This window comes from Gossypium arboreum, chromosome 3 (assembly GCF_025698485.1).
Source record: "Gossypium arboreum isolate Shixiya-1 chromosome 3, ASM2569848v2, whole genome shotgun sequence".
In the NCBI taxonomy this organism is placed as follows: domain Eukaryota; kingdom Viridiplantae; phylum Streptophyta; class Magnoliopsida; order Malvales; family Malvaceae; genus Gossypium; species Gossypium arboreum.
This window is the reverse complement of record NC_069072.1, coordinates 45142594-45158956: the sequence shown is the minus strand read 5'-3', so window position 1 is coordinate 45158956 and position 16363 is coordinate 45142594. Positions and strand designations below refer to the sequence as shown.

The 16363-nt window shown below is 32.0% G+C and overlaps 1 protein-coding gene across 3 annotated transcripts; it reads right to left on the bottom strand.

The window, feature by feature from the left end:
• Positions 1-6182: 6182 nt before the first annotated feature.
• LOC108480224 (uncharacterized) lies at positions 6183-9844 on the bottom strand. 3 transcript variants are annotated; one of them, XM_017783136.2, is made up of 3 exons: positions 9638-9844; positions 8476-8627; positions 6183-8378 (listed from the first exon to the last, which is right to left on the bottom strand). In XM_017783136.2, the coding sequence occupies exons 2-3, from the start codon at positions 8618-8620 to the stop codon at positions 6904-6906; spliced, it is 1620 nt and encodes a 539-aa protein (XP_017638625.1). In that variant the 5' UTR covers positions 8621-8627; positions 9638-9844; the 3' UTR covers positions 6183-6903. The 3 variants fall into 3 exon arrangements, with proteins under 3 accessions (XP_017638625.1, XP_017638626.1, XP_052881655.1); XM_017783137.2 differs by lacking the exon at positions 9638-9844 and adding an exon at positions 9500-9631; XM_053025695.1 differs by lacking the exon at positions 9638-9844 and adding an exon at positions 8754-9409.
• Between the last annotated feature and the right edge of the window lie 6519 nt (positions 9845-16363).

Here is a 16363-nt window from a genome sequence, read left to right as displayed (position 1 = left end):
AACAGAGTTTCAATAAGAGAAAAATATTAGAGAGTATTTTCTTGTGAAAATACTTAAGAAATCATGGCCTTTTATAGGCATGGAGAATGTTGAAATTTTGGAAAAAAATATCCAAAAAATCTGCCATTAATCAATTTGATTAAAAAATTTATTGGGATCAAATCAATAAGATAAGTATCCTTATATAAGCAGCTTATGTCTGCTGAGGAAAATAAATTCGTGTTGGGCTAAATTATTCGTAGGCCCATTTGGGCCCGACTGGTCCGGACATTTCTCGTTGCCCACATCGTGCGGGTGCACCCCAACCTCGTCGGGTTTGGACCTGCACCCCTCTACGCGGAAGACAAGATTTTAAGCTTAGTCATTCAATTACTCGTTAAGAATGGTCACATATATAAACACACCTCACACTTGGTATTTAACCAATGTGGGATTTAAACCTTTACTTTTCCTCAATAATATTTCCAAGTAGCTTATTTTGAGCATCAATTTCTTATTCATCACTCAACCATTTTGAGCATAGATATACCGTTGTAAAGGTCTCATGGAGTAGATATGAAACCATAATTTTATGATTCAATTCTCCACCTTTACCTATTGAGAATATGCTTCAAAGTTCCCATAAAGGCAATTTTTCCAACACTTGGGTGCTTCAATTTTTGGCACTTTGATGCAATTCTGATTTGGTCTTCGGACACTAACGTTACGACATTTCTATATTGCGGTGTATTGGTCGATTAGTCCCGAGTATCCAACCCTTGTTTCTAAGTCTATTCAAGGCGTAATTAACTAAAAATTGATTAATAAGATTGGCTATGAACATAAGTAATGAGTACCAAGGATGGTATGTAATAAAAAGCTAATAAATTATATGAACTATAAAGAATTGACAGGGAATAAGCCAATAAGAATATGACATAATAATATGTCCCAATAATTGTAGTTTAATTGAAAGTCTTAATGCGCAATTAAGGTAAGTTAATAATCGGGTAAGCCCTTAGGGATGGAAATTGAAAATTGAAAGGTAAAATTCATAAATGAATCAAATGCCAAATTTGAAAAACACATGCATAATGGAAAACTATTAATAAATTATCAAACTATAAGTTGAGCTTTAACTTGGCAACTCACATGAAAGAGTTAAAATGGTAATAATGTGTAACGGTCCAATTTTCAGTAGTAATGGAAATTATAGTTTTGGAACCCCATTTCCATAAACCGAGTCTGTATATATTAAATATTAATATTTATGAGAATGATATAAAAATATATTAAAATTTGGTCTAATAATTTTGTTGAATGATAGTTAATTTAAGGTTCAAAGAGTAAATTGTAAAGTCCAATTGCTATAGATTTTTAATTGACGAAAGGCTTGAGGACTTGAATAGAAATTAACCAAAGGTCTAAGGTGATAAATAAACCATTTTTCAATAGGAGATAGTGCTTGATGATGGCATCTCCCCACTATTGATAATGAAAATTTTATTTATGTTAATTAAGTTAGGTTAATTTAATTAATCTAGGTTAATTAAAGATTAATTAAGGTATATAAGGTAAAAATAGTGGAAGCTTACCATCTTTTCATCCCTTCAACCGTACAAAGCAATAAGAAACCAAAGGAGAAAAGTTTTAGGTTCCAAAAATATTCGATCATCAAATTGGTAAGAAATTCTATAACACTCCAGACCCGACCTAGGAGTTTTGGCTAAGTCGAAGGCGTTATATTGATCACCAAAGTGATTCGGTAAAGTCATTCTTTTGCTCTGAGTTGGATTGTATGAAAATCGCTCTTCTGTTTTAAAGGAAAACATTTATTAATTAAACCGACTTTGCTTAGCAATTCAATTACAATGTTATTGACGTGAAGTTTTGAAAAACGATTATAGTTAAAAAGACTTTTCAAAACTTAAATTATTTATAAAGCAGGAGAAAATATTATTAAGAATAATAGTTTTCTAAACCAAATAGCATGCAATTATCAGAGCATTAACTAAGTATCATACTTAGAATTAATAAGCTAAACAATTCCAAATCTAAGATATAAAAGTAAGAAATAATTAGTAATTACAACCCTAAAAGAGATTAAGGAAAACTTTGAATGGAAACTTTAAAATAAGAATAAAAAAACGAGATGCTAGTCTGAGGTTCCTCCAATGTCGTACCGAGTCCTAGTTCCCTGTGCTGAAAGCTTATCTCAGCTAATCTCATTATTAATTTTTGGGGATTAGATTAGCTTAAAATTAGGATTATTGATTTAATGTATTGATTATGTTTCCATAGTTAGGCCTACTCTTTTAGTACAAATAGACATATAATTTTTTCTATTGAAATACAAGAGAAAATGATTCTTATTATTAACATGGTATCAAAGCTTGAGAATCCAGATTTAGGGTCTTTTTTTTCTCACCACCCCCTCAACAAATTCGCAGTCTCATCTTTGGCGAAAACTCAAAATCCAGTGACCACTACGCGTGGCTCTCATGCACCACCCACGACTTCAACGTACTTTCTCACGTGTCGGCACATCCAATTCATATTCGTCGAATTTAATTTTTCGACCACCACCATTGGTTTTGTTGGTGTTTCTCCGATCTTCCTTACTGCTATTGGCTATCGTGGTGTATTTTTTTTTAGAGAAAAAAATGACAAAATTAGAAAAATTATTATTTACGATAACCCTACGAATCCAACATTCAATTTTGTAAAGTTAGGTAATGCCTTTAATACTCAGATTAATACTGACTCATGGATTATTGATTTTGGTGCGAATAAACACATGACAGGTTCCACTAATAGTTTTTTAAACTAATTCCCAAGTCAAACAAAAGAAAATGTCAAGATAGTCGATGGGTCTTTTGCTCTCGTAACTAGATCAGGTTCTGTCAATAGTACACTCAATATTAAACTATCCTCTATACTACATGTGCCTCGTGTTCCGGTTAACCTTTTATCTATTAGTGCCATCACAAATAACTTAAACTGCAAAATTGAGTTTTTTCCTGATCATTGTATATTCCATGACCTTTAAATAGGGAAGAAGATTGGCAGTGGTAGATTGCAAAATGGCTTATATATGTTGGAGAGAAGTATTGAATCTGTTCAAGCCTTTTTTTTTTTTTAGAGGTAATAAGGTTATCAACCAAGAAATAATGCAGTGGCATAAGCAGTTAAGACACCCATCATTTTTTGTTATGGAAAAGTTATATCCCAGATTATTTTCAAAGACTCGGTTTGATTTATTGTTTTGTGAAGCTTGTGAGTTTGTTAAACACACTAAAATTCTTATCCTTTGAGAAATAATAGAAGTAAATACTCTTTTTATGACCATTCATTCTGATGCTTGGGGGACCAACTCGACATACACCATTATCTGGTAATCAGTGGTTTGTTACTTTTATTGATTGCTGCACTAGGATGACTTGGGTGTATTTGCTAAAATCGAAAAATGATGTGTTACATGCTTTCAGTCTTTTTTATAAAATGGTGTGTACTCAATTTGATGCTAAAATATAGTTTTTCAGAACTAACAATGGTATAGAGTACAATTTTGATACCTATTTGGAGTCTTATGGGATAATTCATCAAACAACTTGTCCCAATACTAGTTCACAGAATGGGGTTGTTGAAAGGAAAAACAAGCATTTGCTAGAAGTCACCAGATCTCTTATGTTTTCCATGAACCTTTCAAAACCATTTTGGGGGGACGCAATTCTTGTATCTTTTTACCTTATTAATAGAATGCCAATTAGAACCCTTAATTTCAAAAGTCCCTTGGAAACTTTGTAAGGTAAAAATAACTATACTGTTCCTCTTAGGATATTTGGATATGTCTGTTATGTCCATGATCGGAAAGCAGGAAAATTAGATCCACGAGGTCTTAAATATGTGTTCATTGGGTATTCTCCAACAAAGAAAGGTTACAATTGTTATCATCCTCCTTCACGAAGAACTTTCATTAGTATGGATGTTACATTCCAAAAAACTGAGCCCTATTGTGGTACAACTTAATCACCTTTTTAGGGGGAGAATAATGAGAGAGAAGAAGTGATACCTGACTCATTAACTATTGAAAACCTTATTCTAAAAAACATCATTGTTCAAGGGGAATCTACTGTTTAAGGGGAGACTACTGTTCCAGAAAGCACCATTGTTCAATGGGAAGCTACTACTCAGGGGGAGACTATTGTTCAAAAGGAGATTGTTGGGCGTTTGGACAAACTGGACTTAAAGAAGTATTCAAGAAGGCTTAAAATAGAAGAAGCCATCACGCAACCTACTATGTGCCAAGAATCTTCTCTTCTAGTGAGTTACCCTCAAATGATTTAGATTAACCTATTGCCCAAAGAAAAAGTGTTAGATATTGTACTAGACACCCTATGTCTAACTTTATCTCTTATGACTCATTGTCACTTTCCTATAAAGCTTTTGCTTTGTCTTTGACCTTTGTGTCTATTCCACAGGATTGGCATGAAGCATTCGAAGATCTCAAGTGGAAAGAAGTCGTGGTTGAAGAAATGAAGGCACTAGCAAAGAATGAGACTTGGGAGCTAGTAACTCCTCTAGTAGACAAGAATTTGGTGAGATGCAAATGGGTGTTTACTGTAAAACACAAGCCTAATGGTTCGATCGAAAGGTGCGAAGCCAGATTGGTTGCTGAAGGTTTCACTCAAACTTATGGAATAGACTATCAAGAGATGTTTGCCCCTGTTGCCAAAATGAACACCATCAGAATTTTGTTATCTTGTGCTGCCAACCTTGACTAGAACCTACAACAATTTGATGTGAAGAATGCATTCCTACATGGAGATTTAGAAGACAAAAGTATATATGAAGATTCCTCCAAGATTTGATAATGCAAAAATGCAAAGGAAGGTGTGCGGATTGAAAAACGCCTTGTATGGATTGAAACAATCTCCCAGAGCATGGTTTGACAGACTCGGCAAATCTATGATCACTTTTTGTTATCAACAAAGCAATGTTGATCATACCCTTTTTATGAAACATCGCAATGGTAAGATCACTCTTCTTATTGTATATGTTGATAACATAGTGATGACAGGAGACGATGAGGAATAAATTGATTGACTGAAACAATATTTGGGTTAAGAATTTAAAATAAAAGATTTAGGAAAGTTGTGATATTTCCTGGGAATTGAAGTTGCCAGATCAAAGAAAGGAACCTTCATATCTCAAAGAAAATACATCCTAGACCTCTTGACTAAGACAAGTATGATGGGATGTAAACCCGCAGAATCATCTATAGAAAGTAATCATAAGTTGCAAGCTGGAATATGAGAGTCAATGGATAAAGAAAGATATCAAAGACTGGTTGGTAGACTAATTTATCTTTCAACACTATACTTGATATAAAATATGCAATCAATTTGGTAAGTCAATTTATGCATGATCCTCAAGAGTCTCATATGTAGGTTGTCTTTTGCATTATACGCTACCTAAAGTTTGTCCCAGGAAAAGATCTTCTCTTTTCTAAACATTGTTATCTCTAGATAAAAGCTTTTACAGATGCAAATTGGGCTGGATCTCTGGATGATAGGAGGTCTACATCTAGATATTGCACACTTGTGAGAGGAAACTTAGTCACTTGGAGAAGCAAAAAGCAAAGTGTGGTTGCTTGATCAAGCACTGAGGCAGAATACAGAGCCATGGATCAAGGTGTTTGCGAGCTACCATGGTTATTAAAAGTTATGGAGGAATAAAAGTTCTCTAATAAAGGAAAATTATCCTTATATTGTGACAACAAGGCTACCATCAGTATAGCCTAAAACCCAGTACAACATGGTCGACCAAAGCACATAGAAATTTATCAACATTTCATCAAAGAAAAGTTGACTGTCAGCACCTTGGGCTTAAGTCATGTAGCCTCCAACAAAAACTATGATAATTTGTTTGCAAATTAGGCATGTGTGACATCTATGCACCAACTTGAGGGGCAGTGTTGATATCTTATCTCAACTAATTTCATTACTAATTTTTGGGATTAGATTAGGTTAACATGGAATTATTGATTTAATGTATTGATTATGTTTCCTTGATTAGACCTACTATTTTAGTATAAATAGACATGTAAATTTTTCTGTTGAAATAGAGGAGAAAAAGATTTCTATTATCAACACCTTGCATTAAAAAAAGAGAGGGATTGCATTAAAAAAAGAGGAGTGAGCTTATGACAGCTAAATTACAATATCAACATTATCTTATAGACAATAATTAAATCAATTTTTAATGACAAATTAGGTTTTTTGAATTGGAGCAAGTCAAATCTAGACAAGTGATGTTTGATACTCGAGCTGTGATTCAACCAAATCCGACTTACGGGATCATTTATCGATGAACTCTAAGCATGAATTCCACACTTTGAGTCTAACAAGCTGCAGAGCCTAGTATGAGAACAATTAAGAAAATAAAGATTATAATACACAGAAATGATGTAGCATTTTCAACTTTATTTTCTTTTATTAAAACATGAAAGAAGAAAAGAAAGCATGAAAGCCTCTGAACAAACATATACATATAACTTTGTTAATGAATCATCTATACAAGAGCCAGGTATTAGCAGTAATTTTATACAAATCAATGTCATTCATTGACTACCTGCAACTTTACCCACAAAAAGATTCCTAACAAATTTCAGCTTAATAATTCACGAAAAGACTACCTGCATGCGGCAACTTCCGACCCTACAGAGAGAAAAGAGTGCTTTGCTGCTATGCCATTTACAAAAGCAGAAAAGATCTCATTAAGAGCACTTTTTAACATGCTGAAGCAAATTACATTTGCTAAATGAGCTTATGAGTAAACAAGAAAAAAGAAAGAGTCAAAACCGAAAGTCTTAGCCTCCTCGAAGGAGAAGATTCGGACTTTTCAAGAGCCATTATTAGGTGCTTATTCATTTCTCATTTTGTTATCCCAAGTGTCCTGTCCAAAAATCTCCTCAATAACGTTGCATGTAGGCTGGAGATCGATACCTTCTGTAGCAGTTGTAGGATATCTAGCGTCCCAGATTTTTGCGTCACAGGTATCCAATAAATAGACATGGCTCACCAGGTCAGTAGACCCGTCTACTTTAGCCTGCATACACTTGCAAAGGTCAGTCTTCATTTGACCATCATGCAAATCAGCCTTTGTGTCGATCAGACTATGAGAGTCAACCATGTTTGGCTGAAACTCAAAAGACATGCATGAGTCATCCTGTACATTGAAATCCTCTACTCGTCCCAAATCATTGTTTGTTTGTTCAAAAACAAGATCAAACCTGCTCTCATCAAATGATTTTGCAATAGGTCCTTTTAACATAAGATTTACACCATAATCCCCTCTTGCTGCAGCACTGCTATAATTTCCATCTCCGCTACCACTATCAGAGTCACCACTGTCATCATCATCATCATCATCACTACCATCGTCGTCATCATCTCCAAGACAATCACCTTCATGGTTTGACAGGCCTTCTTGAGCAGCAAGGGACTCAATAGCAGAAGAGTCTTCATCTTCCTCTGAAGCCTTAACTTCATAAACCTGTTGACTTCCATGCCACTCATCATCATCACTGTCAATGTCCAGAATACTGGATCTGTTCTGAACAGCTCGTCTCTGAAGGATAAAGACATTGAAATAATAGCTGACAAGCTCCCTTTTGGATCGTGATGGGAACACCATTGAGAAATGCTTCCAGAACTTCTTACCCAAGGATGCAGGATTAGAGTAAACAACCTCACGAAAGATCTCTTCTTCTTCCTCACTCCATTTATATGCAACATCCTCACCCATATCATAAAACCCCAGCTTCACAAACTTTTCATGCCCAAGGGATTTTCGCAGTTTTTCCCGTGCTTCCATGACATGCTGTCTCACACATCTGAATGAGCCCCCATCCAGGCAGCTACAATCAGTTCTTCCAGCACCAACTTTGCCACTGTCATTTGCGGACAAATCTGAATCAGGCATTGGAATGACACATGTTCCCATCATAATCTCTTCATAGCCAATATCATTGGTGTCTGATGCACAATTCTGAACAAATTTGTCCTTTATGTGCCTACCCAATGAAGGAACATTGGCTTGATGATTTGGCCCAAGCAGAACCTGTTTTCGGGGAGACCGATCCAAGAGTAAAGAATAGGCATCCTCAACAGGGCCCAACATTCTTCTTGGGAAATCAAAGTCAAAATATTCTGGAGAAATAGGTGAAATTGCTGCCGGCCCAGTATCTACATCTTCCTCACTAGAAATGCTAGTGATCAAAGACAAGGGAGCACTAGTCTCAAAATCCTTATCAACCAAAGGTCTTTCATCATTAAGACCACCAGTTTCAAATGCTTCATCCCATTGGCATTTACGAAATCCACCCTCAACATCAACTGTCACAAAGAGGAAGATCACATCAATAATAAAACCATGCAGCAGAATAAGAATCATTCCCATAAAAACAAGCAGAAAAGCCAGAGAACACATTACCTGAAATATGGGGATCCTGATGGGTATAGCTATGGGAAATAGTATCAGCAAACTGAGTCAATTTGTTGTTATTGTCAAACTGTCTTGGATGCTTGAAAGGAAGTTCCTGCAACTCCTCACTGTCAAAAGGGCGCTTAAATCCCATTTACAACCTGCGGGACAAAAATGTTAATTATGAATATAAGGTAAAACAATAATAATAGAAAAGATATAGATGCATGTCGATCACAGAGTATACAGCAAAAAACATAGTGGCACATAGTAAGACAGAAAAATACATGAAATAGAAGACTAAGAAAGGGAGCATCAAGCTTATGTCAAAGAACACTTGACACAAGCAATAAACAAATAAATTAACCTGAAGCTCATTTAGACAGAAAAAAAAATACAATAGTGCTTGGGACCACCATGGTACTAATGCTAATTATGATGCACACACCAATTCATAGTACAGGCAAACTAACTTATTTGACTTTGCATGGTAAGCTAACAAGGTTAATAAATTAAAATTTAGTCAAATGCATAATAAAAGGAAAGAATTAACATATTAACCACTTACTAATGATGAAATGGATAAAAATTTATGTTAGGTGGAGTCAATTACTTCTAAATTGTGATGAATTGAAACTTCAATTGAACTGGAAAAAAGTGGAGAAGAATTAAAAGCCTAGGAAGCCTCAACTAAGACGATGAAAGCACTTAATTAGGCACTAAAATTGATTCAAGTATGGGAAGAGACGTTTCCCTAAATTAATTTGACTACCAGGTTGAAGCCCTAAATTTACAAGAAAACCCTAACCCTAAATTCCCAATTCGCCGAGGAAACGACGAATTGACAACATAAAACTCTTGTAGACAATCTCGAGGTCACGTAAAACACCGAAACCCTCTACGAATTCACACATAGAGACGAACCCTAACGAATCGAAGAAACTAAACCCTAAAAAAACAAACCAAGAATAATCAGACAAAATTAGAGCGAATCACAAAGGGAAATCAACAAAAATCGAAGAGGAAACAAAACCTATGAGAGATCGATCAACAAAAAGGGCCCGATCGAGGAGATCGAATAACCCTAACCCTAGAGAAGCAAAAATTGAACGGCTGCGACAGAAAGAGAGATCAATCAAAAGAAAATAGCGAGAATCAAATAGATAATTACGTGATTTACAGATTTGATGAAGAACGATGAGAAAATCCGAGATCGATTTTCGGATTAATTTGGGGATCGTGAAAGAGGGTAAAGAGGCGATGGGAAGCGAGGATACGGTTCGGGGGCTTTTGTATACGAGGCGGTCCACTAAGAAAACCGGATTGGACTAATTTTGGTTTTTCGATGCCCAAACAGCATTTTTTGTCCTTTGTTATTCACCTGGACCTTTAAAGCTAAACCGGTCCGGTTCTATATAAAATTACTGTAAGGTCCATTAATTTCTTTTACAATGAAATCAAATTAAATTTATCATAATACTAGTTTGTATACCCGTGCAACCGACGGATTTAGTTGGTGCACCGATTAGAATGTTACTTTATAAAATAATGAAAAACATTTAAATTTTTAAAAATTATCATTTTTTGTAAATTTATTTCTTTAATATGAAAAATAATATATTTTATAAAATAATAATAAAAGGTTTATAAATTTATAAAATAAAAAAGAATTACCATTTCTTTAGAAAAATGACATTGTATTAATGTTTTTATTAAATAAGAATTAAAATGATTTTAATAAATTTAATGGTTGAAATTTAAAACTTGTTTGAAATTTGAGCTACATCAATTTCATTTTATTTCAATGTTGAATAAAATTTTGGATTCTAGTCGATTAAATTTATAATATTTTGAATTTATATTTCTAAATGTATAAATTTTATAAAATTATAAAAATTAAAAATTTAAAAATAAAATTTAAAAAAAGCCTTAATTTTCTATGTTTTATAATTTGATCCTTTAACTTATTGGGACAAGTGGTGACCTCTTTAGCCATCCCCAGTGACACCAACTATATAATGATTGCAAGATAAAAGTCTCATTTTAGGTACTCTCGAATTATAAGATAAAGCAGCACCAACAACAAAGAATGATGGGCTTTGCAATTGGAATTTTCAAAAATAAATTAGAATATTGTTCTCAGCTAGCTTATTATTGAATCTTTCTACACCATCACGATTGCGCATCATCAAACCCCTTTCAATATTCCTACCACTATACAACCTCTATCACCAATTTTCATCCATTAAGCTGAGCCACCATCCACCCACTACCTTGTCAATACCACAACATCCACCTTTGTTACCCATCTCCCATTTCTAACATCTTTTCTTCACTATAACATTAATTGCATAAATTCTCCAATAACATTTGTACCATTGAATTAATCCCACCATCTTTTTTCAACTTCTAACCATTTAGTTAGAAGTGAACAAAACTTGATTCAACTCGAAAAAATCGAAAAAAATTCAAATTTCAAGTTAAATGAATTGAGTTATTCGATTTATTCAAGTCAATTCGAATTCTTTTTCGAATTTCGAGTTCAAATCGAGTTTAATTTTTGAATTCGAATAAACCTAATACCAAACTATAATATTTTGCATTTTTACCCCAAACTCCCAAACATATTTACTTTCTTCAAAAATTTTTATTCCCCTCTCATCCTACCCCCCTTCTACCCCTCAGCATTTTACTTCCTCAACCTCTAAAACTTTTTATTTTCTCCTAAAACTTTTACTCCCCTCCTATCCTCCGCTCTTATCCCAAACCCATTCCCCCCAACTCTCAATTTTTTTTTAATATCCCCTCCCTCAACCCCCAAAACATTTTATTTTCTCCCTAAACTTTTACTTCTCACATTTTACCCTCAAATCAAAAATTAAAATCATCCAAAAAAACCCTAAACCTAAATAATAATAATTTTTTTTATATTTACTATTTATATTATTAAATTAAATTTCATATTTTACACTATTTATATTATTGAATTGTTTAATCATATTGAATCTTTACAATTTTTTGTTAAAATTAAATTATTGATTATGCTGTAAAATATTTGTGTTAAAATTTTATGTTGGTATCAATTGTACATTTTATCTTTAAGATAAATTTTATTTAAAAATCATATTTTTTTACATTTAATATATTTTTAATTTCAAAATACATAGTGACAAGAATCGAAGATAATTAAAACAACTAAGTAAGCAAAGAAGATAACCCGTATATAAAATACTAATAAATAAATTATGAGGGGATAAAAGTTAATAACAAATTTAATTACGTTGGATGACAGTGATTACAAGGACTCAAAATTATTTTTTTAATTTATCTCGAACAAATATATTCGATTCGATTCGATTTGAATTCCATCTCACTGAACTCAATTCGGCAAATCAAGTTAGAATGATAAAATAAGATTCATCAACTCGATTAACTCAAAATATTTGCATTCGATTCAATTGAATGCTCACCCTTACATTTAGCAATAAACATAACATCAATACCAATCAACAAATTCAACCGAACCCTTCTCTCATAGCCACTATTAGCCCCATCTAACTTGAAATAGTACTAAAGAAAAATGAATCATTCAAGGCCTATACCGTAACTCCAAATGAAATTGAACCTATAAGAAGGAAACTAATAATAAGAAACCAATAAAAGAGAAAAAAGAAATATAGTTCAAATTGGCTTCATTTGGATGACAAAGCAAAGCTGAATTTAGGCAGGGGCCCGGCCCCTTACAATGGAAAATTTTTTATTTTGATCCTTTAAAATTTTTAAAATTTTAAATTAGTAAAGATAAAATTACACTTTGACCCTTTAAAATGATAAAATTTTGATTTAATCCTTTAAAAAATATTTTTTTACTATCATAAAAATTACAATTTAATTTCGGTCTCCTAAAGAAATTTTTTAACTTTGCCCCTGTGACAAAGATAGCTAATTGGAGCAAAGTTCCTTTGTACCTCATGTGGATATCTCTAGATATTAGGGTTGTTTTAGCAAAACTTGACCTAATAAGGTAAAAGAGGAAGGGAAGAGCTACATTTGGATGCCATTATTTCTGTTAGAGAAGGTGGCAACGGCAGTACCATACATCTCTTGGGTGGTTAGGGTTTCGAAAAGAAAAATAAAGAGACATTTTTGCTTTGAAAGGAAGGCCTGATAAGAAAAGAAAGTGGGACCTAGTAGTCAAGATTTGATAAAAGTAAGCCAACAAAGCTTGTTGCCAAATTTCCTATTAAAACGTAATTTAGTATGAGAATGAATAATTAAGTATTTATATTATTATATTCAATTTTGCCTAAAACTCCAATCAATCGAATTTCATTAATTATATTTCAATTATATGTGTTCATGAGTTGAGTCAGGTTGGGTCTAAGTATGATATTAACATATTTTATGTTTGTTCAAGTCTAGCTCGACTTGACCCTAAATATGGACTTAAAATTTTGCCCAAACTCATTTATATTTACAAAAGATTATCTCAAACTCATTTTAGGCCCACCTATATTATTTTTTAAAAAATTATATTATATTATTTTAATATTTAATAATTTTATATATTTTTATTTATTGAAAATTTTTATATAGTCATTTCAACATTGTTTTAATGTTTACATTATAGTAGTATTATATATTTAGTATATGTTTACTTTTTTAATGTCTTTTAAATTACATAATATATAAAACTAACATAATATAAAGTATTGTAAACTTAAAAACGGGTCAAACTCGAGCCTTGAATGTTTAAGCTTGAACGACTCATATTTTAAACGGGTCTAATTTTTTACCCAAACTCATTTTTTTAGCTTAATATTTTCTCCAAATCCTTACAAATTTGAACGAGTTTGAGATACTATTTTCTAATTGATGGAACAAATTATTTATGATTAATTTTTAATAATTGTATTATGATTTTATAATTAAATATAAAATAAAAATAATTAATGTTATTTTATTCATATTCTTATATGTAAAAAATAGAAATAAATTAATGTAATTTAATTTTATTCGGATTTCATGTTAACATTTTTACAATTCAAACCAAATTACTATTTTTCTTAGATATTTTGTTTCTTTTACAGCTATTTATCATAATTTGAAACTCAAATTTACTTAATTTGTTCCGTAATTTGTTTTATATTATATTAGATATATATATATATATATATATATTAAATTATACATATTAATCATTAAAATATTATTATGTTATATTCAAGTCATCTTGGTCGTGTTTGTTGTTTGAACTTTACCATGCTATTATAATTAAAAAAACTTAAGAATAAAATTTATTAATTAAAGTATATATACCATTAAAATATATATTAAATCATCATAAAAATAGGATAAATTATTGATTATCAATTAAAGATAAAAATTCATAACTAACCTCTTCTTAAACTGTTCATGTTTCTCACTTTATGTTATATATATACTAGATTTCTTTCTCACTTATGTACAGGGCTAAGCCGAACAAATTGTTAGGGGCGGATAAAATTTTAATTTTTATAGTTTATATCTTTATAATTTGTAAAAGATTAAATCAATTTTTATAATTTTAGGGAGGGCCAAAGTGCAATTTTATCTATACTAATTTAAAATTTTTAAAAAATTTTAAGGGCCAAAAGAACAAATTTACATTTTAGGGGGGGCAGGGCCCATGCCAGCCCCCTGGCTTCGCCCCTTCTTGTCTATTTACTTTTATATATTCAAAACAAATAATATAATATATAACATATTTAATTAAAATAAATAATATTTCATAAAAAAAAATTGAAAACACTATAAAAATTTACAACTATATTTGAAAGTAAATTTTGTTAGAACTTTAAATAATATCTACTATAAAATTAGAACCGTAAACGAGGATTTATCATGTCAAATCATCAAGAATAAATAAATAACAGAACTAGATGCGAAAGCGTACCTGAGTCCATGAATTTCTTGAAGTTTTACCAGATCTTGGGGATTTGATCTTCCAAATTAGCACACAAAACATTCAGAAAATATCTGCTCTCTCTTTCCCAATGATAGGATACTAGAAAAGATATCTTATGTATAATTTGGGGACCATAACCTAATATTTATCACCTTGGTATATTAGTTCTAATCAAATTATAATTAGCCCATCATTAATCGAATTTGATTAGAATTCAATTACTAGAGTAATATACATATTTGACCCATACTTTATTTAATAATTAAAGGCCAATAAAAGTTTAACCAAATTAGATCACTTTTAATTTGAGGTAACCTATAATGATAGTAAATAATAACATGTAATTACCCTTATTATATATGTGATGTCCATATTTTCCAACAATCTCCCACTTGGACCACATATATATACTAATTACTCTATAATTACATGTCATTATATAATCTTATGAGCTCAAAATTTTACTATCATATCCAAAAGGTATTCCAAACAATCTCGTACATTAATTATATTAACATAGAACTAAGACGACTTTCGTTACATATATCGTAACTAAATCCATCTATGATCATGTATATTAACTCGACCAAATGACATAGATCAAGTATGGATGTGTAGGATGGAAATTACATGCAATATGATCTAAACATGTCTATTTCCAACTGGTCCTTCTTAGTGAGATCAAACCTTACCAAAATCAGAGTGTGAATAAACCAAATAAACTTTATTACTGCAGAAAATAAACGTAATATCTTTAAACTGAAATAACTAAAAATGTGTCTATAACATAAAAGCATTTAAAATGACAACTCCCACTAAAACCAAATATCCTTAAATGATATTACACACATATGAGTAATGTGCTCATGAAAAACCTTAGGTGTAGTCCCTTAGTAAGCGGATCCACAACCATGGAGTTTTTCCTAATATGTTTATAGACACGTAACAACTCTGAACTTTTTCTTTAACAACCAGGAACTTAAAGTCTATGTTTTTTGACTTTGATGTGCTCTTGTTGCTATTGGAATGAAAGGCTATAATTTGTTTTCACAATTTGCACCTTAGTGACAAAATCTTGTATCCATATTCCATAAAAAAACGGAGTCTATATACCTGATGATCTCTAACTGATTAGACCTCCGATATGTGAGCATGTAATCTTTTGTTCTCTGAAAATACTTTATAACTCTCTTGGATGCTATCCAATGGTCCAAACTAAGGTTGCTTAAAATATCTGTCTAACATCCCAGTAGTGTACACAATATTTCAATATATACAAACTTGAACGTACATTAGACTTTCCACTGCTAAAATGTAAAAAATCTAATGCATTTTTGTAATCTCAAAAACATTCTTAGGGCATTGATTGAGGTTATACTTATTATTGGTAATCAGTATGTCACCAAATATAGAACCTTACTCCCACTAAACTTATGGTATATACGATTATCAATAAAATTTATCTCTAAACCAAACTATACTTATTATTGACAATCAGTATGGCACCAAATATAGAACCTTACTCCCACTAAACTTATGGTATATACTATTATCAATAAAATTTATCTCTAAACCAAATGAGATAATCATTTGGTAAAATTTGTAATATTATTGACGAGAAGTTTGCTTAAACCCATAGATGAAGTTCTTTGCAAATCATTAACTTTGCATCATTAGACATAAAACTTTCTAATTGTACCATATAAATGTATGATCAATGTTACCATTGAGAAACCATTAACTTAATATTCATCTGATGTAGCTGAATGTCAAAATATTCCACTAAAGCCATTATAACCATTTTAGAGGTGTGCATGGGCCGGGCTACCCGGCCCGGTCCGAAGGCCCGCCCAAAAAATAAGAGGGTTTGGGTAAAAATATAGGCCCGAAATATGGGTTTGGGCACAAAAAAGAGGCCCGTTTAGAAAATGGGCCGGGCTTGGGTAAAAT

Bases quoted from the DNA above. Each gene is read 5' to 3' on its own strand.
- LOC108480224 (XM_017783136.2), bottom strand. From the start codon at position 8,620: ATGGGATTTAAGCGCCCTTTTGACAGTGAGGAGTTGCAGGAACTTCCT. The intron at 8,379-8,475 runs GTAATGTGTTCT...TCTTTGTGACAG, and splicing joins TCAGGATCCCCATATTTCAG to TTGATGTTGAGGGTGGATTT.